The following is a 25,711-nucleotide window of genomic DNA, read 5'->3' on the forward strand; positions in this document are numbered from 1 at the left end:
GTTCTGCATTATGGACACTGTTTAAAATGAAGTAGGAGATAAACTTAACTTGATTAACCACTACATCAGAATAATTCAGATATGAGACAGATTTGCTGAAAGGTTTGGTCTAAAATAGGTGCCCAATAGTGTGAATTGTCCTATGTACAGGATAATGACTTTTTGAACAATGTACATGACTGGATGTGTCACATTGTGTGTGTTCAGCTGCACTGCTGAGGCTTTCACACTTTGACTCAGCTTTACTTGTGAATTGCTAAAGAATTGTTGTCAGTGGTCATATTAACCACCTACTCCAGCCCCGCTACTAGGAAAACATACACAATTCAAGGCAGGGCCACGTGTGAGACTACACATGTCATTTATCAGCTGACATGCCTGCACTGCACAGCCTTTTACATCGGTATGACAACAACTAAACTGGCTGAGCGCATGAACGGACACAGACGAACTGTCCACCTAGGAGATGTCCAATACCCAGTAGCGGAGCATGCCCTCCAGCATAATTCTAGGGACCTAGGAACCTGCTACACTGTATGTGCCATTTGGCTTCTCCCACCCAACACCAGTCCCTCTGAACTGCGGAGATGGGAACTTGCACTCCAGCACATCCTTTCATCCCGCCATCCCCTTGGACTAAACCTACGTTAAACAACCTCACTCCCATTTACTTTTCAGTCTTCTCCTCTTTCCCTTTCCTCTTTAGCCATTCATGCATCTTTCCATCCTACATCTTTATACTATACACCTCTTTACTTCTGTATGCATCCTCTTTGGTTTGAAGCTGGCACAGTACCTGCAGTAGAATATCTTTGGCTTCCCTCTGACAACCATGCCTCCATCCTTGCTACCTTCCCTGTTTTCCTTTCCCTGTTGCTTCATAACCTGGGTTGTGAGTAACTAAATCCACTTTCCCTTCTTCCCTTTCTTTCCACTCTCTCCTCCCTGATGAAGGAACATTTATTCCGAAAGCTAGGAGCTTAAATTTTCGGTTGTTTTTTGTGTTTCTATCGGCTGTACTGAGCTGAGGTAAGTACTGGCCAGCCCCTCTATCTCTTTGTTAGTAATTGTTTCACATCTTTATATGAGATTTTCCATTAGTTAGTTAGATCACCTATATTAAGAAGTCCATATGATGAATTATCGCATGATGTGGATAAAAATTAAGGTATTTTCTCAGTTGCTTCCAATGTGAGTCCAGGTGATAGGACTTCTTGCATGACAACCTGATGCTATTGGCGATGCCTCTATTCCAGGTATGCATCATCTTATAGTTGTCTTTTGCAGTTTTTAGAATGAAGATGTAAGACCATAACATTCTTGAATAGCTCCATAAATGAATTTTCTAAGCCAATCATTGAAACTGTTGGTAGGATGTTGAAAGAAGTGGATGGAGAACACTGATTTTTGTATTTTCAACAGATTAACGTGTCTATAAATGTGACTAGGCTGAGACACGGAAAGAACAACAAACATAGCATGCTTTTGTTGTCTATATCATTTGCCAGATTTAACTTTGACTGTGATTTTGGTGTGTCACCACTTTTAAGTTAGGTAACACTTTTTTTCTGGTTCAATATTTGTAGAAGTTCTTTGTATTCCACAGTCATTGTCATTGTTGACCATTACCAACCAGCATACTTGCCCAGCTGTTCATAGGCCTCAAAACCATTATGGATCTGAGAAAATATCAGTCATGCCAAACTATATATGGCAGAATGTAGTGTTGCACCCAAGAGTGGATCGGATCAGTTCCGTATCTACTAAAGATGACCATATCCTTCATATTTGGACAGACTAAAGGAAGTTACTTTTAAAGCCAGATTATTAGAGTTCTTATGGACAGTTGTTTCTCTTCACTTGTCTACATTTACTGATCAAAGCAAGGGCCTATGCCAGGTGCTTTTGTGTCCTTGAAGTATGATTTCCTAATTAATTTTCTATCTACAGTGCCGAAAATCTCCCTGAATTAGGAGGTGGTATATTTATAGCACCAGACTAGAATCTTAAGTTAATTGAGCTAGAAATTGAGTCAGCATGTGAAGCAGGATACAAGTTGTAGTTTCCATTTGGACTCATTGGCAGAACTAAGAACTTCAAATAGAACTTCAGTTCGCTGGCACATACACTCCTGGAAATTGAAATAAGAACACCGTGAATTCATTGTCCCAGGAAGGGGAAACTTTATTGACACATTCCTGGGGTCAGATACATCACATGATCACACTGACAGAACCACAGGCACATAGACACAGGGAACAGAGCATGCACAATGTCTGCACTAGTACAGTGTATATCCACCTTTCGCAGCAATGCAGGCTGCTATTCTCCCATGGAGACGATCGTAGAGATGCTGGATGTAGTCCTGTGGAACGGCTTGCCATGCCATTTCCACCTGGCGCCTCAGTTGGACCAGCGTTCGTGCTGGACGTGCAGACCGCGTGAGACGACGCTTCATCCAGTCCCAAACATGCTCAATGGGGGACAGATCCGGAGATCTTGCTGGCCAGGGTAGTTGACTTACACCTTCTAGAGCACGTTTTGTGGCACGGGATTCATGCAGACGTGCATTGTCCTGTTGGACAGCAAGTTCCCTTGCCGGTCTAGGAATGGTAGAACGATGGGTTCGATGACGGTTTGGATGTACCGTGCACTATTCAGTGTCCCCTCGACGATCACCAGAGGTGTACGGCCAGTGTAGGAGATCGCTCCCCACACCATGATGCCGGGTGTTGGCCCTGTGTGCCTCGGTCATATGCAGTCCTGATTGTGGCGCTCACCTGCACGGCGCCAAACACGCATACGACCATAATTGGCACCAAGGCAGAAGCGACTCTCATCGCTGAAGACGACACGTCTCCATTCGTCCCTCCATTCACGCCTGTTGCGACACCGCTGGAGGCAGGCTGCACGATGTTGGGGCGTGAGCAGAAGACGGCCTAACGGTGTGCGGGACCGTAGCCCAGCTTCATGGAGACGGTTGCGAATGGTCCTCGCCGATACCCCAGGAGCAACAGTGTCCCTAATTTGCTGGGAAGTGGCGGTGCGGTCCCCTTCGGCACTGCGTAGGATCCTACGGTCTTGGCGTGCATCCGTACGTCGCTGCGGTCCGGTCCCAGGTCGACGGGCACGTGCACCTTCCGCCGACCACTGGCGACAACATCGATGTACTGTGGAGACCTGACGCCCCACGTGTTGAGCAATTCGGCGGTACGTCCACCCGGCCTCCCACATGCCCACTATACGCCCTCGCTCAAAGTCTGTCAACTACACATACGGTTCACGTCCACGCTGTCGCGGCATGCTACCAGTGTTAAAGACTGTGATGGAGCTCCGTATGCCACGGCAAACTGGCTGACACTGGCGGCGGCGGTGCACAAATGCTGCGCAGCTAGCGCCATTCGACGGCCAACACCGCGGTTCCTGGTGTGTCCGCTGTGCCGTGCGTGTGATCATTGCTTGTACAGCCCTCTCGCAGTGTCCGGAGCAAGTATGGTGGGTCTGACACACCGGTGTCAATGTGTTCTTTTTTCCATTTCCAGGAGTGTATGTACGCAAGGTGTGCCATAATAATTGAAGAAAATTTTAGCCTCTCCATGAAAGTTTTGGGGAGATTCATAAACCTGTAATACAGAGTTCTCAGATCTGCAGCTTGATGATGCCTCAAAAAAAAAAGTGTGCTGTTTACAAGAACACCACTTGCATCATCATCTTGTATGGAGATGTCACTGTTTTGTCTCTGTGTACTTTGTGCTTGGGTGCTCTCCATTCCCTCCTAGTACTGCTGCAAGGGTATATGTGGAAGACTGATGTCATTTCCAGCATGCTCAGTTACAGATCCTACCCTCTTTATCACCTCAGCTGCACCAAGGCACTGGTAACAGATACACCAATCCCCAGTATCAACTATGTAAGGATGACACACAAGTCACCTTGACTGCCAAGATGATTGAAGTGATAGGCACTGAAATGAGCTTCCACCTAACTGGAGTCGAGAACTTCTCACCAGAAAAGACAATGAGATTAAAAAAATCATAAGTTACAGGTGAAGTAAAATAACATAAAATGTTTTACAACACCTTTCTTAAAAAATTATCTGGAACAGATGGTTTGAACCTCTATCTGCAGTGAAAATACACTGGCTGAAAAAAAAAAAAAAAAAAAAAAAAAAAAAAAAAAAAAAAAAAAAAAAAAAAAAAAAAAACGGTGAAGCACCTAGAAGGAGAGAAGGAAAAGATACGAGACTTCCCAGGTTGGGAGATTATATGATCTTATTGTGGCAATTACAGATTACAAATTGGACTCGAATTTACAAAGAATTTGGCAATAAGAGCCCACGTATCAGCATGGTGTTGCACCTAGTGTGGTCTCCATGCATGCACTGATTTGGTAGTAACAAGGATCTGTGCTGTAGAGAAACACTGGAAGAGTTGAAAACAAAAGGAAGACATCAAAATAGTTCAGGGATGGACTGCTATGTTACTTGTAGGTTCGAACAACATGCTTGTGTTAAGTAGATGCTTCGGGAACTCAAATGGGAAATCCCCCTGCGGGTCCGGTGGTTAGAATAGGGCTGAGATATTCCTGCCTGTCGTAAGAGGTGACTAAAAGGAGTCTCACATTTTGGTCTTTATGTGATGCTACCCGATAGGGTTTGACCTCAATCTTCTAAATTTTCCCAAAGAGAGAGCCCATTGGGGGAAGGGCACCTTACATGGTGCATCGTGTCCACCTTGCATTGAGATCTTTACCCCACTTTCTCATCGTCACATTGCAGTCCCCCTTGTTCTTCATCTCTGGGGTGAGGACACCTTCCTGGGTGCATTTTTCACCATGCACTATGCACTGTCGCTTTCTGCACTGATAATGACCATGGACTTCCTTGCACCTCATATCCAGCACGGTAGCTAGTCCGTTGTGGTGGGGCCGCCATGTACCCTGTTGGTTGTAGCCCCCTGACCACACAGGGATTGCTCTGCTGATGCCTGCGCCATTAAATCCCCATGTGTATCAAAGCGTAGATGCCCTTCCCCCTGGGGCATCGGGACACCCGGCAAAGGCCATCCTGCCAGGTGGCTTTTGCTGCAGCTCGGTGGAACCTGTGGGGAGGGCCCCTGGTCAGAGTGGGTGGCATCAGGGCGGATGACACGTGATGAAACGTAGTACATCATCTTTTGCTGGTGGTCAAACACTAGCAGTCTCTAAGTGTTCACACGCTCGATTCAATGCACAGAAGTACAACCCAAAATCATTCCCCTCCCAGGCCACACCATGAGAGGAACGTGAGGCTAAAAATAGCAGCCAATCTTATTCTCTCTGGTACCTAGTGTGTGCGCAAGCTGATGTGGAATCCCGTGTGTCCATGAACCCTCAGTTCTTTGTAGAGCATTTAGAGGACAAGTTTGGGGGGTGGAGGGCTTGTCCAAAATGTGGTCTGGGTCAGTCTTGATAAAAACAGCCTCCTCTGCCAAGTTACAGGCATTACTCGCTTGTGACAACCTGGGGAACGTTTCTTTTACTGTCATACCCCATAAGAGCTTAAATATGGTCCAGGGATCTTCTTTTATGGTCCGATGACGAGCTGTGCACCAACTTAGAGCGACAAGGTGTCCATTTCGTCCTGCTCGTCCACCGGGTCCAAGGGATAATCAGGTTACCACCGGTGCTTTCATCTTGGCTTTCGAGGGTGACACATTACCTGAGAAGGTGAAGGTGATGGTCTACCATTGTGATGTCAAGCCATATATCGCTCCCTCGATGCAGTGCTTTAAGTGCTGGACATTTGGCCATAGGTCTTCCCACTGTACTTGCAGCCTCATATGTCGAGACTGTGGTCGTTCATCCCATCCCGATACTTGGTGTGCCCCATCTTTCATCTGTGTCAACTGCGGAGAGCACCATTCCCCTTGCTCGCTGGGCTGTAGGATCCTAGAGAAGGAAAGGAAAATAATGGAATACAAGACCCTGGACTGACTGACCTACACTGAGGCTAAAAGGAAATTTGAAAGGCTCTATTCCGTGTGCGTAGCAACGTTTTACGCCGCTCCTATAACTACTGTTAAAGCCCCATCTGTTGCACCAATTCCAGTCAGCTCTAAGAGCCATAAGACTTCATCTGCCCCTTGATAGTGGGTGGCATTTCCTTCGCAGTTGCTCCCGCACCACCTACTTCGGGAGCAGCACCCCCCCCTCCCCCCCCCCCCCCCAACCGTCGGGGACATCAGTCCCCACTTCTGAGCCAGAGAAGCATAAGTCTTCTTTGGTTCCTCTCTCTAGGAAGGGGTCCCTTGGGTCACTACCTTCCCATGTTCCTACCAGTGGCAAAGTGGACACCTGCTAGTGGCTGAAGCAGCCACAGGTAGCTGGTCATAGGGCTTCACGGTCCTCCTCAGTTCCGGAGACTGAATCAAAGAAGCCCTAAAAGTTCTGCGTCTGAGGATGAGGTGGAGATTCTGGCATCTGCTGAGGACTTAGATCTCGCCGGACCTTCAGACACAATGGATATAGACTACTCAGGCAAAAAGTCGGTGGCAGCGGGTGACTCTGAGGGATAAACTGCCTCATTGAATGTTCCACGTCTTCCCAGTCTCACGATGACGTCATCCTTCAGTGGAATTGTGGTGAAGTTTTCCACCGCCTGGCTGAGCTACGGCAGCTGTTAAGCTTTACACCTGCTTTCTGCATTGCTCTCCAGGAAACCTGCTTCCCAGCAATGCGGACACCTGCCCTCCGTGGCTATAAGGGATATTACAGGAACCGTAGTGACTATAATCGAGTGTCAGATGGAGTTTGCGTTTATATCCTAAACTTGGTAGTTAAACGGTGCCCCTTCAAACCCCTCTTGAAGTTGTCGCTGTTAGGATAAGGACAATGTGGGGAATAACTGTCTGCAGTGTATATCTTCCTCCATATGGTGCAGTACCCCAGAACACATTGGCTGCACTGATTGCTCAACTCCCTAAACCTTCCTACTTTTGGGAGATTTTAACTCTCATAACCCCTTGTTGGGTGGCACCATGCTTACTGGCTGAGGCAGAGATGTCAAAACCTTACTGTCTCAGTCTTCTGCCTCTTAAACACTGGGGCCGCCACACATTAAGTGTGGCTCATGGCAGTTACTCGGCTATTGATTTATCACTTTGAAGCCCAGGACTTCTCCCATTTGTCCACTGGAGAGCACATGACAAACTGTGTGGTAGTGACTGCTTCCTGTCACTGCCCCGGTGTCAGGCCCATGGACACATGCCCAGATGGACATTAAACAAGGCGGACTGGGAAACTTTCACATCTGCTGCCACTGTTGAATCTCCCAAACGTGGTAATGTCGATGTGATGGTTGAGCAGGTGACAACAACAATCGTTTCTGTGGTGGAAGCGTGATCCCTCGCTCTTTAGGGTGCCCCCGGGAAAGGCAGTCCCTTCGTGGTCACTGAAAGTCGCTTAAGCTATTCAGGAGCATTGGCAAGCTCTACAGTGGGGCACCCTTCCCTGGAGCACATCATAGCCTTTAAACGGCTCCATGCCCGCGTTTGCCAACCTGTCAGATGACAGAAGCAGGAGTATTGGGAGAGATACATCTCGACCATTGGGTGCCATACGTCGCCTTCCCAAGTCTGGGCAAAGATAAAACGTGTTTTCGGGTACCACACCCTCAACAGGTGTTCCCAGTGTTAACATAAATGACATATTCTCTACTGACACAAACGTGATTGCCGAGCACTTTGCTGAGCACCATGCTTGAGCCTCTGCATCGGAGAATTACCCCCAGCCTTTCGCACTCTTAAGCAGCGGCTGGAAGGGAAAGTTCTCTCTTTCACTACATGCCACAGTGAATCTTATAACGCCCCATATACAGAGTGGGAGCTCGTCAGTGCCCTTGCACATTGCCCCAACACAGCTCCTGGGCCAGATCGGATCCACAGTCAGATGATTTAACATCTCTCCTCTGACTACAAGCAACATCTCCTCATCATCTTCAACCGGATCTGGTGCGATGGCATCTTTTCATCGCAATGGATTGAGAGCACCGTCATTCCAGTGCTCAAACCCAGTAAAAATCCGCTTGATGTGGATAGCTATTGGCCCATCAGCCTCACCAATGTTCTTTCCATGCTGCTGGAACGTATGGCGTGTCGGCGGTTAGTCACATGGCCTACTGGCTCCATGGCAGAGCGGCTTCCACCAGGGTCTTTCTACCACTCATAATCTTGTGTCCCTCGAGTCTGCTATCTGAACAGGCTTTTCCAGACGCCAACACCTGGGTGCCGTCTTTCTTCATTTACGAAATGTGTATGACACCACCTGGCGACATCATATCCTTGCCAGATTATAGGAGTGGGGTCTCCAAGGCCCGCTCCCGATTTTTATCCAAAATTTCCTGTTGTTCCATACTTTCTGTGTCCATCTTGGTGCCTCTCATAGTTTCCCCCATATCTAGGAGAATGGAGTCCCGCAGGGCTCTGTATTGAGTGTGTGTCTATTTTTAGTGGCCATTAATGGTCTAGCAGCAGCTATAGGGCCATCTGTCTCACATTCTCTGTATGCAGACGACTTCTGCATTTCGTACTGCTCCACCAGTACAGGTGTTGCTGAGTGGTACCTACAGGTAGGCATCCACAGGGCGCAGTCCTGGGATCTAGCCCATGGCTTCCAGTTTTCAGTCGTGAAGACATGTGTCATGCATTTCTGTCAGCATCGTACCATTCATCCAGAACCAAAACTTTCCCTTAATGACGATGCGCTAACTGTCATCGAGACATATCGATTCTTAGGCCTGGTTTTTGACACTCGTTTGACTTGGTTTCCTCATTTTCTTCAGCTTAAATGAAAGTGTTCGCAGCACCTCAATGCCCTATGCTGCCTGAGCAACACCTACTGGCGTGCAGATCGCTCCATGCTGCTGCAGCTCTACAGAGCTCATGTTCAATCCAGCCTTGACTATGGGAGTGTTATTTATGGTTCAGCGGTGCCCTCAGCATTGCGGTTGCTTGACCCTTTACACCATTGCGGAGTTTTCCTAACGACAGGAGCTTTTAGGGCGAGTCTGGTGACCAGTGTACTGGTGGAAGCTGGAGTCCCTCCATTGAAGATTTGATTTGCGCAACTGCTCACCAGTTACATTGCACACATTCATAGCTCTCCTGAACATCCTAGTTACTGTCTTGTTTTCACCACCACGACGGTTCTTCTCCTGCATAGGCGGTCCAGATCAGGGCTAACGGCTGCAGTTCGTGTGCGATCGCTTCTGACTGAACTGGAGCCCTTGCCTTTACCACCTCTCCTCGAGGTCCATTCATGTACACCTCAATGGTGTAGCCCTAGGCTGAAGCTTCGCCTGGACCTTTCGTGTGACCATAAGGACTCCGTTAACCCTGAGGCTCTCCGCTGTCACTTCCTCTCGATTCTTGAAGTGTTCTGGGGCTGTAGAGTGGTGTTCCACCAATGGCTCGATGGCTGATGGTCATGTTGGCTTCATCTACATTCACAGTAGCCATATTGAACGGCATTCCTTACCAGATGGCTGTAGTGTATTTGTTGCAAAGCTGGTGGTCCTATCTCGTGCACTTGAGCACATCCGTTCATGCTCTGGTGAGTTGTTTCTCCTCTGTACTGACTCCCTGAGCAGCTTACAATCTATCGACTAGTGCTACCCTCGCCATCGCCATCCTTTGGTAGTTACCATCCAGGAGTCCATCTATACCCTGGAATGGTCCAGTCTTTCCTTGGTGTTTGTCTGGACCCTAGGACACGTCGGCATCCCAGGCAATGAACTTGCAGACAGGCTGGCCACACAGGCTACGCGGAAACCACTTCTGGAGATGGGCTTGGAACAAGAGGATATTTGGTGAATGGACTGGCCTTCCCCTTCCCCACTGAGCTGTGCTGGATGTGTTGGAGAGATGTATTTCAGCACTTCCATGTACACCAACAACCATTGAGCAATTGTCAGCTGTGCTAGTGGAGGAATGGAACACACTACTGCAAGAAGTCCTTATGAACTTTGTAGCCAGCATCGGAGCACGCTGCAGAGCATGTATCGCTATCCGTGATGGTCAGACACCATATTAAGAACCATGTCCCACCTTTGGAATGCTCAGGGGACTGTCATGAGTCATGGTGAATTCAGTGTAATTATTGTCTTGGAATTAGTGTTATTTCTGCTCATCTCATTTCGTGTTTCTTTCAGCTACCTTCTCTACTGTAGCAGTACTTGCTATGTATGGTCCAAGTTTCATGGAGCTATATTACTTGACAGTGACACATCATGCAAAAGTTACTTTCACCCTTAAGTTTTCCCCACCGGTGTGCTTTCAATCAATTTGTGCCATTTAAGATATGAAAGTACCTTATAAATGTTGGAATCTGTGATGTATTATGCAGTATATTACAAAAACCTGAAGCGTATGTAATATGTTGTATGAAGCCCCTAATAAAAACAGCATGTGAGCATGTAGGGTGTCATGAAAAGTGAGGAAGAAGCCACTTCTAGAAGAAGTAGTTTTTCCTGTTTATTCTCTTGTATGCAGACTGAGGTACAAATGTGGCTGAATAAGTAAGGTCAATATGCAAAGTTGCTAATGAACAGGTCACTGCCATTCATTTGGCAACGTATGTGGAATTGGCATATCCCATTTTGGCAGCTATGTTTCTCAAAACACAATCAGCAGATCAATCCTGCTAATGCTTCAGTTTTTTCCTTGCATCTGGTATACAGTAAAAGGCAACAAAAGCCTTACTTTTAGATGAGTTATATACTTCAGTTGCTACATTTAATACTTAAGTTATATTCTGTTTGTCACTTTATTGCATGTAGACATTATGTAATTCACTCCTTGGTGTAGTCCCCTTATTGTGTAGTATTGCATCGATACATTGATTTGCAAGTGAAGAGATTCTAAAAGAAAATAAAGAAGTATTTTGATTGTGGTGGGATCCACTGAAGCACTGCTTTTCCAACTCGTCACTGACTTGAATGGGATCCATTCAAGCACTGCTTTTTCAACTCTTCATTGAATTGGAAATAATTTCAGTGCCTCTTTCACTAATATGGAAATATGAAAATCTCTGAAGAAAAAGTGTAGTCAGTAGAGTGGGTATGAAAGACAATCATATTCCATATTTAGTATGATTGGTTTGCTTTTTATTTATATTACACTTATTAATTGATGTAGTTGTTGAATATGCAGTATGTTAGTGATCAAGAAAAGTATTAATTTTTATTGAGAGGTTATATTGTTGTATTCTACATAATGATTATTGATTTATTCTAGCCCTTTATGTTGAGCTTGCCTTTATCAAAACCTAGTGCTGGTAGTAAATGGAAAATTTCGCCGTGATTAGGAGAAGGAGTATGTCACGATGATATCAAAACTGCAGTTAAATTAATCTTCATTTGAGTTAAGAAAAATAATTCACATCTTTGCTCCTCATATGATAGTTCATTTGCGTAAAAGGATATAGATTACATTGTGGCAGATTAAGGCTGGGTAAAGAAGAGTTTGTAGCTCAGTCTTATTAAACCAAAACTGATAACAATGCTGCACTGTCCTGCATGCAATGTGGAGTAGCGGTTGGTGCTGCTGAGTGGCGTGCTATGCTGTGGGTCACCAGTTCAAATCTAATCGCCAGCAAATATTTGTTATTTAGTATTTATGATTTCTAGAAGAGTCTCAGAATTACTTATGTGTGTAATTTTATCATGTTCCCAAATATTTTATGTTTGTGTGAGTAGCAGCACTGTCTGTTTAGGAGGTAGCTCTGTTCTGTATGTATGTGGTGTCCATAATAAATGTGCTTTCAATGCTAAATGTGTACTTCACTGACAACCTTGTGTTTGGATTTGGACATGATTGTGGTTACAATGTGACATTGTTTGGTGGAGACACGCGGTATTTCAAAACATCTACATCACTGTCTCTCTAACTAGGCGATGTAAAAGCCATTGCATGCGTGGATAGGAATTGGAATACAAGCAGTACATTGTTCATAAGATCTGTACACTGAATTCCAAAACGGCAGTAAGTCACCTGCACATAAAGCCTCTATCAGTGTCTTCCAGGGACGCTGGTAAGGACTTGATGAAATGGTTGAAAAGATTCGACTGAGTTACCAAATACAACAGGAGGGATGACACAATGTGTTTGCCAGATGTGTACTTTTATGTGGAAGATACAGTCCAGGTATAGTTCGAGAACAACGAAGAGAAACTTGATAGCTTAGACAAATTCCAGGCTGAACTGAAGAAAACATTTGCAGTCAGTCCGCCAGCAGAACAACAAATGAACAGAGTTCAGTGTCATGGGAAAATGATGTAGTCCTACATGTAGCATGTTTTGGACCTACGTCACATTGTGAATTGGAATATGACAGAACTCGACGAAATATAATATTTTATGAAAAGACGTGCGGAAGCTATGTACAAAGTTTTTCTGGTAAAGCATGTCACATCAACAGAGGAATTCATCCAGTGATTCCAGCACATCAAAACAATGCTACAGAAAAGAGCTGGACGAAAGAGGTATGATGAAACCCTAAATTTGGTCCCTATGGCCATTGCAGAAGACCACCATGACCTCGGCTCACTCTTATTTTAGGTAGTGACAGAAGAGGTACAGCAGTTTATGAGCAGCCGGAACTGTCAGACTGAGTAAGCGAGAGATAGCAGCCGTGAATTTCGATCCCATATGCCACGAGGTAATAAAGAACACTGAGCAAGAGGTGTTTCTAACTTTAGCACCAATTTCCACTGCCAATCGAATGTGCCAAGTGATGCAATCAAGCCTGATACATATTCTTAAGACATTGATAGCAGTGGGTATCAGTAATTTCATTTATAAGTAAAAAGTTCGTACAAAACTGTGTTAACTAAAATTTATTATTTTATACTGAACTGTTGGATGATTTTTGAAGCTTTAGTATTAAAATCTGTAAATCTGTGTTACCAAAATATGTTTAATTATAAACCAGGTAATCGAAAGAACATCTTTGACAATTATGTAAATCATTTAAATTTCTTTGCCTCTGATGTCTTCTCTGTACTACTACTTGTTGGCATCTGGTGAGAAGAGTGCTTGTATGATGGAGTGCTGGAAAGATGGTTGTATAAAGTAGCAACATTTGTTGGTGGAAAAAATTCTCTTGTGGAACCTTTTGAGAAACTTCTTGTGAACTAGTTTCTACGAATTTTTGAATACAGAAGATTTAGTGAAAAAATCTGCTTTATTTGACCTCCAACAAACCATCAACTTGACAAACCTGGGAATAGTACATTTTATTGTACAGCCAAACATGGAGACCTAAGTTATATCCTGAAAGTAAGACGACGAGGTCAACTTTAAGATTGCCAGCTAAATAAAAAATTAAAGTAAAGTGAACATTCCTTTCAATGAAACTTCCTTCGGAATAATCATGAAAAGTCCATTCATGGAACATGACGTTGTATGGATGTTATGGAAGTGATGTGTTACTGCTGTGAAGAGTGAACTCGGCGAACTCAGGCGTATGCTGCAACCATCAAACAACTACCCAGCATCCAGCCAATGCAGGTACAACAAACTCCTGACCAGTGTATTTCCACTGTGGATGCCACAGACTTGTACACTACTGCAGAGAAAAGATGACGAGTGTTCAATGACCATTGTGTTACAAGACGTCAACCATCTCAACAGTCGTATTCACACCAGTCAGCTGCAGATGATTATAGTCAACCTGTGGGATGAAGCCTTTTCACCAGACCCTGGACGAGGTTGCTCCTTAACATGTCATAGCCATTCCCCATCACTGTACAGAGATGGCATCTGCTTGTCTTGCCACTGACCTCAGGAAAACTTAAGCAAGGCAGCCACTTACAGAGGTGAGAAAACCCTCTGTGATTGACTGTTACAAAGATGACAGGAAATCTCATTGGTGTCATTAACGGCCAGCCTGTCTGGGTACTAGTCGACTCAGGCTTATTTTTTCATAATGGTGACTGCTTATAATTGACAGCTAGAGATGATTGTATTTCTTAATACATAAGTGACTGTGCTGAGGGCCACAAATGGGAAATACATCCAACTGACAGGAACCTCTGTTGCTATAATAACTGTTAATAATGTAATAATGGAACACAACCCTTTGTGTGTTGTTTTAATAGAATCTACTCATAATGTTACTCTGGACCAGACTTCTTGCAGACATCACAAGCAGCCATTGACTCTGAAAGACCTAGAGCTCCAGATTGATGAAGCTGCAAAGATTGCTTGGGTGGTTGCTCGCCATCGAAGACATTATCTCACCATCTTTAATGGATAAATTCCAGTCGTAAATCTATATCCTCAGTTAAACAGTGAAGCTTTTGTTGATTGCAAGCAGAAGAAACCCATATTCCAATGGCAGTCATAAACCTTGCATGTGGTTAAGAACAATGTTGTTGGATCGCTGATTGTCACAATCAGTGACAACTCATCCCTAAAGGTATATGCGAAGAAACAGCCAAACCAGTCAACAATATTCAGCTCTGCACCATTGACAAAGAATCATGCTTTGCTGCTATTAACAAACTATTCAGTGGAGGACACTGCTGTTGAACTACCAATAGGATTTGGCCTAACAGAGGAACGTTGACAAATGTTAGTCATTCTGTGTCAAGTTTGGATGTTTTCTGATCCATAGCGGAGAAAAGAAATACCATATGGCACATGGCAAAATACTACAAGACCAGGAATCAGAAACAAATTAGCCAGTGCTTGTATAGGGTGTCGCCGGCTGAATAACTTAGGTACAGTTCTAGTGTAAATGCAGTAAGGTGCTGAAAAGATGATAGACTATGCATATGGAGTACTCTCCAAGACCAAAAGAAACTGCTCTACAACTGATAAAGAGTGTTGTGCAGTTGTTTGGACCATCAGCAAGTTCCGGCCATATATATTTTACAAACAATTCATCATTGTGACTAACCAGCATTCTCTATGCTGGCTGACGAGTGTAAAGGATTTATTGGGTCAGCAGGTGAGATGGACTCTATTTCAGGAGTGTAATGTTACAGTGGTATACAAAATCAGATGCAAACACGAGTCCACCACCTGCCTGTCAAGGAATCCTGTGAAGCAACGCAGCAGCACGAATAAATATCAGTCATCACTACTATTAAGTGATGTTGCTGTTGAACAGGGGGAAGGTCCAGCTTTGCTAACTATAGAAACCTCAAAGGTAGGGGACTGTACCAAAGGAGCTGCCAATAGAAACCTCGAAGGTAGAGGACTGTATCAAAGGAGACACAAATTGTTAAATGAAACATTGTATAAGAGGAACTGTGACCCAGTGGAGCAGAAATTGTTGCTTCTCATCCCAGTTTATATATGGACAGCTAGCTTGAAGTATTTGCATGACACTCCAACATCCATTCACCAGGGATTCGTGAAGACTTTAAACAGAATCAGATACTGATATCACTGGCCAAGTGATATCAGTATCTGATTCTGTTTAATGGATGTTGGAGTGTCATGCAAATACTTCAAGCTAGCTGTCCATATATGAACTGGGATGAGAAGCAACAATTTCTGCTCCACTGGATCACAGTTCCTCTTATACAATGTTTCATTTAACAATTTGTGTCTCCTTTGGTACAGTCCTCTACCTACGAGGTTTCTATTGGCGGCTCCTTTGGTACCGTCGCCTACCTTTGAGGTTTCTATAGTTAGCAAAGCTGGATCTTCCCCCTGTTCAACAGCAAAATCACTTAATAGTAGTGATGACTGATATTTATCCGTGCTGCTGCGATTTTGTATACCACTGTAACATTACACTCCTGAAATGGAGTCCATCTCACCTGCTGACCCAATAAATCCTTTATACTCGTCAGCCAGCATAGAGAATGCTGGTTCGTCACAATGATGAATTGTTTGTAAAATATATATGGCCGGAACTTGCTGATGGTCCAAACAACTGCACAACACTCTTTATCAGTTGTAGAGCAGTTTCTTTTGGTCTTGGAGAGTACTCCATATGCATAGTCTATCATCTTTTCAGCACCTTACTGCATTTACACTAGAACTGTACCTAAGTTATTCAGCCGGCGACACCCTACACAAGCTCTGGCTAATTTGTTTCTGATCCCTGGTCTTCATGTAGTATTTTGCCATGTGTTATATGGTATTTCTTTTCTCCACTATGGATCAGAAAACATCCAAACTTGACACAGAATGACTAACATTTGTCAACGTTCCTCTGTTACGCCAAATCGTATTGGTACTTCAACAGCAGTGTCCTTCACTGCATAGTTTATTAATAGCAGCAAAGCACGATTCTTCGTCAATGGTGCAGAGCTGAATATTGTTGACTGGTTTGGCTGTTTCTCTCTACTGATCCATTAGGCACTATGTGAGCCACTCCATGTATGCCAACATCAGAAGCAACTGCTGCAGTTACCTCCAGGGAATAGGGTATCATTTCTGTCTACAGTAGCGCCATTCAACCAGATTGGAAGTGACCACTTAGGGAGGTTCCCTAAGTCTTTTAGGAGGAAATGGCGAATAATACTCTTGCACTGACTGCCTCACCATCTATACTGTCACGAAAGCTGTGCTGACTGCCAGAGCTCATGGAATTGCAAGGTTCTTCGTAAAAGACATCATTTTAAAGCACAGATTAGATCTCTGATCATGGGAAAATTTTCCACTCGAGACTATTTTAAGAAATAATTTCGTGTTGTAACATGAATCACAGGATGAGAACTACCTACCACTTACAGCCAAATGTCCTCAGGAAATGCTTTAATAAGACATTGGCAAATATGTTCTCAGTGAATAGAGAGCTTGAGATAAGGATACTGCTCATAATGACATTTGCACATTAAATAGCAAGGCAAGACACTACAGGCTTCACACCATTCTTTCTGCTCCATACTTGTGAGGCCTAAGTGACAAGTGATATACTGTTCTCATTTTAACCAGTGATACTCGGGATGACTTTGTGAAATGCTTCATTACCAGGACCAAAGAAGCAAGGCAGCTTGCTCCCATACATTCCTTGGATGCCCTGTGGAATGATGAAGAGAGCTATGACACCATGCAACAGCCATGATGTATAGCCTGGGAAACATGCTATGTACTCTTAGGCTAGTGTGGAAAGTGGTACTGTTGGAAATGTTACTAAAATGCTACTTTGGATGGTATCGTATCCTTCGTCCCTTGCCAGATGTCGTGTACAAAGTTCATGGTTATGACCGTTCATCAAGAAGACAAAAGTACAGTGACATCTCCATCTTTTTGTATGAAGTGCTGCTACAGTTCTGAGGCACAGATCAACAATGGTTGCTCATTGTTTAAGGAAACTGAAAGCCTACTCGAAGATCACAAAGTGACAATGGGAGAGATTACCTTCGACACTTATCATAGTGGAGAGGATGTGACAATGCGATCTGAAACTGAGGATCCTCCAGAGCTGCCATACAGAGGACTAGTGATAAGATCTAGATCTAGGGTGCTGTTATTGGCTCCAGTGAGAACTTCTGAAACAGCAGATCACCGTTTTTCCAGCAGAGGGAGTAATGCCATGAACTGTGCTGCATCTTGTGTGGAGTAGACGTTAACATTGCTGGCTGATGTCCTGTGGGTCACTAATTCAATTCCAATCACTGTCAAATATTTGTTTATCATTTCTAGTATGTTCTTGAAAATTTTTATGTTTTTAATCCGTGCATATTCTACAATATTTGATGTTCATGTAACTAAGAACATACTCCATGCTGGAGGCAGTTCTTATCTGTCTTTGTGTTGGTGTCTAATCAATGTGCTTTCAGTGTCAAGTGTTGTACTTCATTGATGATCCTGCTTTCGGATTTGGACTTGACTGTGGTTAATAAGTGGAACATTGTATGAGAGAAACTGCGGGGAGAGGGGTTGCATCTACAGTCTTGTTCTGTGGCCTCACAGAATTGATGACTAACATCACTATTTCCAAGATTAATGGGGGTTGGAGTATATTTGCTATGAAAAAAGAAATCAAATAATCTGTTCAGTATCTAGTGACATTGTTAGTGGACCAAATCTGTGCAACATTTATAGTAGCTATGAACAGCATAACTCAAAACATAGTTACCAGGAATATATGAGACATGAAAAGAGCTGAAATTGGGACTGAGAAAAGCAACATTTAGTGTTTATGAGAATAGCAACACATCCTATTTATGAGAAAAGCAACATATCGTGTTTATGAGAATATCAACATTTCGTGTTTATTAAATGACCGAGAAAAAGTGAAACAGCAGTGCATGAAACATTTTACTGAAAAGTATATCAGTACATTGATTGATACTGCAGTTTATTTGCTCAGAAAAGTGAAGGCATTTCGAAACAATCTCTTCATTGTGAAATACAGTTTTGGAATAAGTACTGATGAGGCCAACAATTTAAGCACTCATCTAGTTTGGAAGCTTTTTCCTTTTGCCTGTGATGAGTTTCTGGGCAATGGAGGTGTATCTCACTAATGGGGCATAGACCACCGGGAACAATTGCACATGTCTAAATTTGAGGAACATAAGATTTTATTAGAAATAGTTGTCAATAAATGTTAGATTGTTACATGATTATTTTGAGTTCAAAGTGCCCTGCACATTGTAGATAACTAGAAAATACAAGAAACTAGGGAAAAGAGTTACAATTTAGGTTTTACTTTTTTCAACCCAAACTTGATTTTTAAGAATTTAATACAATACTTTCTTCAGATAGCAGCATGCTTTTGGACTTTACTGTCACCATGTGTGATGATTTCCTTTGCTACTACATTCTGACTTTTTTATTTGTATGTTCTTGGCATCACTACTGTCTGGATCACTTCCGGTATCTGGTATTTCTGCCACAGAATTGTTGCAGCTTGTGGACTGAGTGTACCATGCATGAATCACATTGCGGCAATTACATCCTGTGATGTGTTTCAGCGGGTTTATGCCTTAACTACACAAAATGTCTCCATTATACATAGCTTCAATGGAGCAGCCATCTTCACAACTCCTCTTGTGGGTATTACATTTACACCTCATACTGCCATTTGTTAGCTGTTCTATAGAATAAAGTCCTACTGTTCTCAACTTTAAAAAATCTTATCTCCAGCTTTCAAGTTTTGGTTCATCCTTTAAAATTTTGATATAAACATCATAGGAATGTGTGATGCATGTGCTTGAAGGAAATGAGACAGTTAATGCAAAATACATACTTGTGCTTTTGTGTTTGTACCTTATATCCCAGTTGTGTGAGAATAGTCCACTGGTAAGAATGACATGCAAGGCATGTAAGGCGGTAATAATACTCATCACTCTTCATCCATTCAGTTGCTTTAGGAGAGCTTATGTTGTTTTTGTTGGTTATTGTATTGCTAAAAAATAACAGCAGGTGCCACATAGCTGCCAGAACTTTATAATATACTGAGATTATCAGAACACAGTTTAAGATAATGCGATTTAGAATGATACATGTGATGTAGAATGTGTGTTGGTTTGTAAAGAAAATATTTCCATTGATTCTTGGTACTTGCTATTAACAAAACAGTTATTTCCACTTCACTGCCAAATTTCAATTTGAACTGATCAGTGTTGTTTTGGGTTTCATTTATTAATTAGTTTTAGTTGTGTATATGTAGTGATACAACATGGATTGGTTTACATATGCATAGCTGGCTTTTCCAGTCTCATTGGAGTCTTAATCATGTAAGACAGTAACTTGCCGTACAACATGTTTTGTGAACAGAATGAACCCCGAGTCAAAGGAAACATTTTGTATTTTACCAACACAATATACATTCTATTTTAAATGTGTTAGCACTGGTGTGCAGGCATTCTGCACGCAGTGGTTTCACGAAGGATTTTAGGATGACAGGCATAGCTCATTACTCTCTAACAAGGTTCCGTATATAAAAACACTCAGCAGACAACCATGGTACAGTTTAGACTTACCCTGTGTATCACCTCATTACATATTGAATGACAAGGTTAAACATGTTACATTCTCCATATAAATCTATTCTTCTGCTGTTCCTCTTGGGATCACTGCTCCTCCTTTCAATCATACCACATCTGTGAGATGTGAATATTGATAGATGTGTTATTTGACTCTATATACCGTCTCAGACTAGGTCCCAGAAGTGAGCCACAAAAAATAACTACTGCATAATCAGCTCACTGTGTTTGAAGACTGTTTTGTTATAAATGAATGAAGGGACTCCAATGTTGTCTGTGCATTAATGTGAGGGAAAGACTGAGGAAGTGAGGCACATTCTTAAATCACATAGTGACCACAATATTCCTCTTTGTCAAGGTTGTTTAGAAACATTGTATAGATTCTCCCTGCTAAATCAAAGAACAAAAAATGCCTTTGTTTGATTTCTTCAACATTTCAGAAGAGAAATAAATTGGGTAAGGCCAAACTTAATTCTCAGTTTTGCTAGAAGTGCTTGTGTTGTAGCACCCTGTTGACATTCAAGTTGCTGCTGTTGTGGGAAGGGATACCTTTCTGTTGCATCGTTTGCAACCTATTTTGGAATTTACACCCTTAAAGCTTTTGACTGTATTCTGCTGTGTAAGAACCCTTTGCGCTACATTCTGATGAAAGTGGCAGTGATAATGTGCCACACAGTGTAAACAGTGCACACAATTGTTCATTATTTACATTGCTCTCTTTATTTTTGTTAACTAGCATCTTTGAGGGTAATTAAATTTATAATTGGAAACCGAAGCCCTTACACTGTTCCTAATAGTTGCTTAATGTTGAAAGTTGCAGCAGTAGATGATAGCCACAGCTATAATGTGTATCACGGAAATGTGTAAATGACCAAGAATCTAAAAATTCTCAGAAGTTTCAGATTTCATCCTTCAACAAAGTCTTCACATACAAACCTTCTCTCTCTCTCTCTCTCTCTCTCTCTCTCTCTCTCTCTCTCTCTCTCTCTAAAACAAACACACACACACACACACACACACACACACACACACACACACACGCACACACTCACTACATCATGAAAAGTAAACACTGACAATTACAGTGACTGAGAAAATAGTGAATATCCTTAATGAAAATGTACCTGAAAGCTGCTGAGGCAAGAAATACAAATGTATTAACAGTTGTACCAACAGCTGGTACATTTGAATTGTCACAGTTATACACTTTGCATTAAACACCTTTGAGGTATACAACTGAATGTTTTCTGTTCGGGTTATAATCTGCCTTACCAGCAGATCTGGCTCAGGTGCCTAAGATATTGTAGAAATCAACATTTTACCTATGTCCTCAAGGGACATTACAGCTTTCCTGTCTTAGCACAATTAAAGTTTCCCTCTGAAGCCATCATAAGATTAAATGTCTTCAAGTAGGTATGGCTATGTGAATAAAGAGAATCAGGTGCATTGCAGAGTGCCACCAAGGAACACCATTAATCTTTGCAGATATTTCTTTGGATTATGTAATTACCTATCATAATAATATTGCGTGGGAGGAGTGTATATTGGAGGCTTTCCTGCACTGGCACTGTATGAGTGTTTTGTCTTTGATTGAGAGAAACAGTATATGATTTCCTTAGGTTAGTCACCACCACCACCACCACCACCACCACCCCACATTTTACTCAAGACAACAGTTTACTCAGTGAAATAATTATTTGAGTATCTATTTTGCCATCACACCATATCATATTCTTGTAGGTGAGGAGTGCTTTGGAATAAGTCTTGTTTGGTGGTGATTTTTCAACTTCTACCTTACAGTTTACCTGCCTGGAGAGATGACTAGGTACTATTATTTATATTTTTCTTCAGAAGAGACTTTACATCAGTTTCAATTTCCTTATTCTCACATATTAATGTGATGATGAAAACAGCTGACCCCTTCACTTTTGATGTTTTGCTAGTTTTTTTGGTCCCGGGTTTAATGAGAGTCCTTATGTTCTTGCAAGGACTACAAAGACTCAGGTGTGGTTCATGAGTGACTAAGTGACAGGTTGGGAATAGATTAGACAGAACATGAATATACTGCTATAATCTAAAGATGACACATCTATGTCATTAGGTTGATAGGTCCAATATTCTCAATTGAATATAAATTCATTCACTTTCAGGAGAAGTCCTGTTTGTATCTTAGCCAAGATGGTGTGAGCCATTAACCATGCAATAGCAATTCTTCATGACACAAAATGCTAGCTGCATTCTGTCGGCTCTATGTGTAGTATTGAATCTGTATTCTGCCCTTTAGAGTGTTTATGCATGAATATTCAAGAACAAACAATGGAAAATCTAGGATGGAATGTAATAATATTATGAAAAGGAAAGTTGCTACACGAGTAGAAACTTTCCTTTTCATAATATTGTAATATTCAAGAACAGCGAGATCTCTTTCAATTTGACCAAAGCAGTTTTGGATTTATATGCAGGTAACTCACAATCTGAGTAACTGGTTATCGAGGAGACCGACAGGATTTACCAATTTACTGGCAAGCGGTAAATCATCAATGGCAGATGTCTTTCTTAAACTTACTTGTGTTATAAACTTAATTTGTGTTATGTTATACACACATCAAAAAAAGTTTTGCATTCCACCAGTTCCCAGAACACCTGAAGATAGACATTGACTGTGGATATTGTACCACAGACAAAGTCGCTTTGAATGTTCAGAGATGTCACTAAACCCGTCCAAAGATGTAAACAACCTTGCATGAGCAGTGCCTGTTAACACGGAGGAGGTCAGACAGTCGATCAGTTCCAGTCAGTCCACCAGGAAGGAGGTGCACAGCTCATGTTGTCTGCAGTTCAACCATGCCTAGACGGTCAATACTGCAGTTTGATCGTGTCCACATTGTTACTTTGTGCCAGGAAGGGCTCTCAACAAGGGAAGTGTTCAGGCATCTCGGAGTGAATAAAAGCAGTGTTGTTTGGACACGGAGGAGATACAGAGAGACAGAAACTGTCGATGACATGCCTCGCTCAAGCTGCCCAAGGGCTACTACTGCAATGGATGACTGCTACCTACATATAATGGCTCAGAGGAACCCTGACAGCAATGCCACCATGTTTAATAATGCTTTCTTGCAGCCACAGTATGTTGTGTTATGACTGAAACTTTATGCAATAGGCTGCATGATGCGCAACTTCAATCCTGACGTCCATTGTGAGGTCCATCTTGGCAACCATGACACCATGCAGCACAGTACATATGGGCCTAACAACATGCCGAATGGACTGCTCAGGATTGGCATCACATTCTCTTCACCAACGAGTATAGCATGTGCCTACAACCAGACAATCATCAGAGATGTGTTTGGAGACAACCCGGTCAGGTTGAACGCCTTAGGCACACTGTCCAGTGAGTGCAGCAAGATGGAGGTTTCCTGCTTTTCGGGATGGCATTATGTGGGACTGACATACGCTGCTGGTGGTCATGGAAGGCGCCATAATAGTTGTACGATATGTGTATGTCATCCTCCAACCGACAGTGCAACTGTATCGGCAGCATATTGGTGAGGCATTCGTCTTCATGGACGATAATTTGTGCCCCCATCATGCACATCTTGTGAATGACTTCCTTCAGAATAACGACATTGTTTGACTAGAGTGGCCGGCATGTTCTCCAGACATGAACCCTATCAAACGTGCCTGTGATAGATTGAAAAGGGCTGTTTATGGACGACATGACCAAACAACAACTCGGAGGGATCTATGCTGAATCGCTGTTGAGGAGTGGGACAATCTGGACGAACAGTGCCTTGATGAACTAGTGGATAGTATACCATGATGAATACAGACATGCATCAATGCAAAAGGATTTGATGCTGGGTATTACAGATGCCAGTGTGTACAGCAATCTGGACCATCTCCTCTGGAGGTCTTCCTGTATGGTGGTACAACATGCAACGTGTGGTTCTCATGAGCACTAAAAATGGCGGAAATGATGTTTCTGTTGATCTCTATTCCAATTTTCTGTACAGGTTCTGGAACTCTCAGAACCGAGCCCATTAAAAACTTTTTTTCGATGTGTGTATATGAGCACTTTAAAATGAAAGCACTGATCATATTGAAAAGAAGCTTACTATGTCCAGTGCAGAACATGACATAATCCTGGGGACTCTGGGGTGTATTGAATTACTAGTGGTGGAATTTCTCCATTGATTCCATTAGTGTTGTGAGTGACCATTCATCAGTTGTTCCCTGGAAATAAAATGGTCCAGAGTATTATGAGGAGTCTCCATCCACAAAAGGACACGCAAATGATTTCATTGAGATGCCTATTGGGCCATGTGTGAATGTTGAAATGTTTTATGCACACAGTATGGCATCTGTGTTAAATATGACTAGCTCATTGTTGATCTGGAAAAAAAAAAAAAAAATATTGCCAATAGGAGGATGTGACTCTTTGTGAAAGATAAAGTAGCATCAGATGAAATCCACAGTGTACTTATATTGTACGTACTGCTGCAAAGAAGATGCTCTGACCTGCTGATGTTAGGCTTTCTGTTCTAGGTGGAGGATTCTTATTGGTGCTTGTTTGCAATTGAACTTGTTATGCTGCTGTTTAGAGGATTGCATTTTACAATATTTGCTGTTGTAGATTCAGCTACAGGCTGAATGAGGACTTGACTGTATCTTAGATCCTTAGCACGTGCTTTTGATAAGAAACAATGCTATTAACAATAAAGAAATTGGGGGGATAGTCTGCTGACAATTTTGCAAACTGTTAGACTGATGATAAATTCATTTTTCAGATTCTGCAAGGTCCTTTGATGAACCTGATGGAGATGCTGGTGCTATCGTAAGTATAACAAATTTTTTACAAAAAGTTTCACTACCAGTTTCCAACATTTAGTAATCTAATAATGTTAACAAGGTATTTTCCTATCTCTTGAAATGTTCCAACTCATGTGCTCTTTGTCAGTGATTTACACTGAAGTTGCTCAGTGAAGGATTGAGTGGATTTAACCTGATGTTTCTATCTGCCTGCTGATAACTTTATTTGGCCATGTTTTAAAGTCTGTGTTCATTTGTATGCAAAACTATTCGATTGCCGGTTGAACTGCAAATCCCATGGGAAAACTTATCTCATTCTAAATTTTCATTACTTGGGTACCTTGTACCCCAACCTGTGCTGGATAACTGGTTCACTTATAAATTCCACAGCTGTTAAAGAAAAGTGTTGCTTTAGAATAATGGAACCAGTAAAAAATCATTTAATATACAGATTGTTAATGACAAGACATTTATTTTCATTACTACTTCACAAATTTTTACCAAGAGAACTGGTTGTTATTGAACCTGTTGTAGCAACAAGAAGTTTTTCATAGGGTATCATGGGATTTTAAAATATTTATGTTCCCTTGTTGTCCTGTGACTTCCAAGTTGCTATGATGTGATTCCATAGGTCATGTGTGGAGACTGATTCTGTCATATGGGGGAAGCGATTTCCGAATGTATCTCCTGATTTATCTGTCAAGTGAATGTCATCAATAAGGAAGGAGCAGCATCTGCTGATCAAAAAGTCTGTCTTAGGCAGTTGGAGTGACATGATATCAGTCATTATTCTGCTGGAACATAATACCAGAGCACTCTAGGAGGAGGGACACTACCATTATCAGTACAAAGACTCTGTAACGATGAAATGGAATAGTATGCAGCATTGTAAATGGACAACAAACTGCGTAACTGGGCATTGGGTGCTGAACGCACATGTATTGGAGTTGCCAACCACGAAGCTTTGAATAA

The 25,711-nt window shown here is 42.5% G+C and overlaps 1 protein-coding gene across 15 annotated transcripts in view; it reads left to right on the plus strand.

Annotated features, from left to right (window-relative positions):
* LOC126297568 (CLIP-associating protein 1-A) overlaps positions 1-25,711 on the plus strand; it is a 322,153-nt gene that overhangs the window by 116,316 nt on the left and 180,126 nt on the right. For all 15 annotated transcript variants that reach the window (XM_049988512.1, XM_049988519.1, XM_049988524.1 and 12 more), the window contains one exon: positions 24,718-24,764. In XM_049988512.1, the coding sequence (XP_049844469.1) occupies positions 24,718-24,764 (47 nt within the window). The remainder of the gene's footprint in view (positions 1-24,717; positions 24,765-25,711) is intronic.

The sequence above is a fragment of the Schistocerca gregaria genome, chromosome X (assembly GCF_023897955.1).
Source record: "Schistocerca gregaria isolate iqSchGreg1 chromosome X, iqSchGreg1.2, whole genome shotgun sequence".
Classification (NCBI taxonomy): domain Eukaryota; kingdom Metazoa; phylum Arthropoda; class Insecta; order Orthoptera; family Acrididae; genus Schistocerca; species Schistocerca gregaria.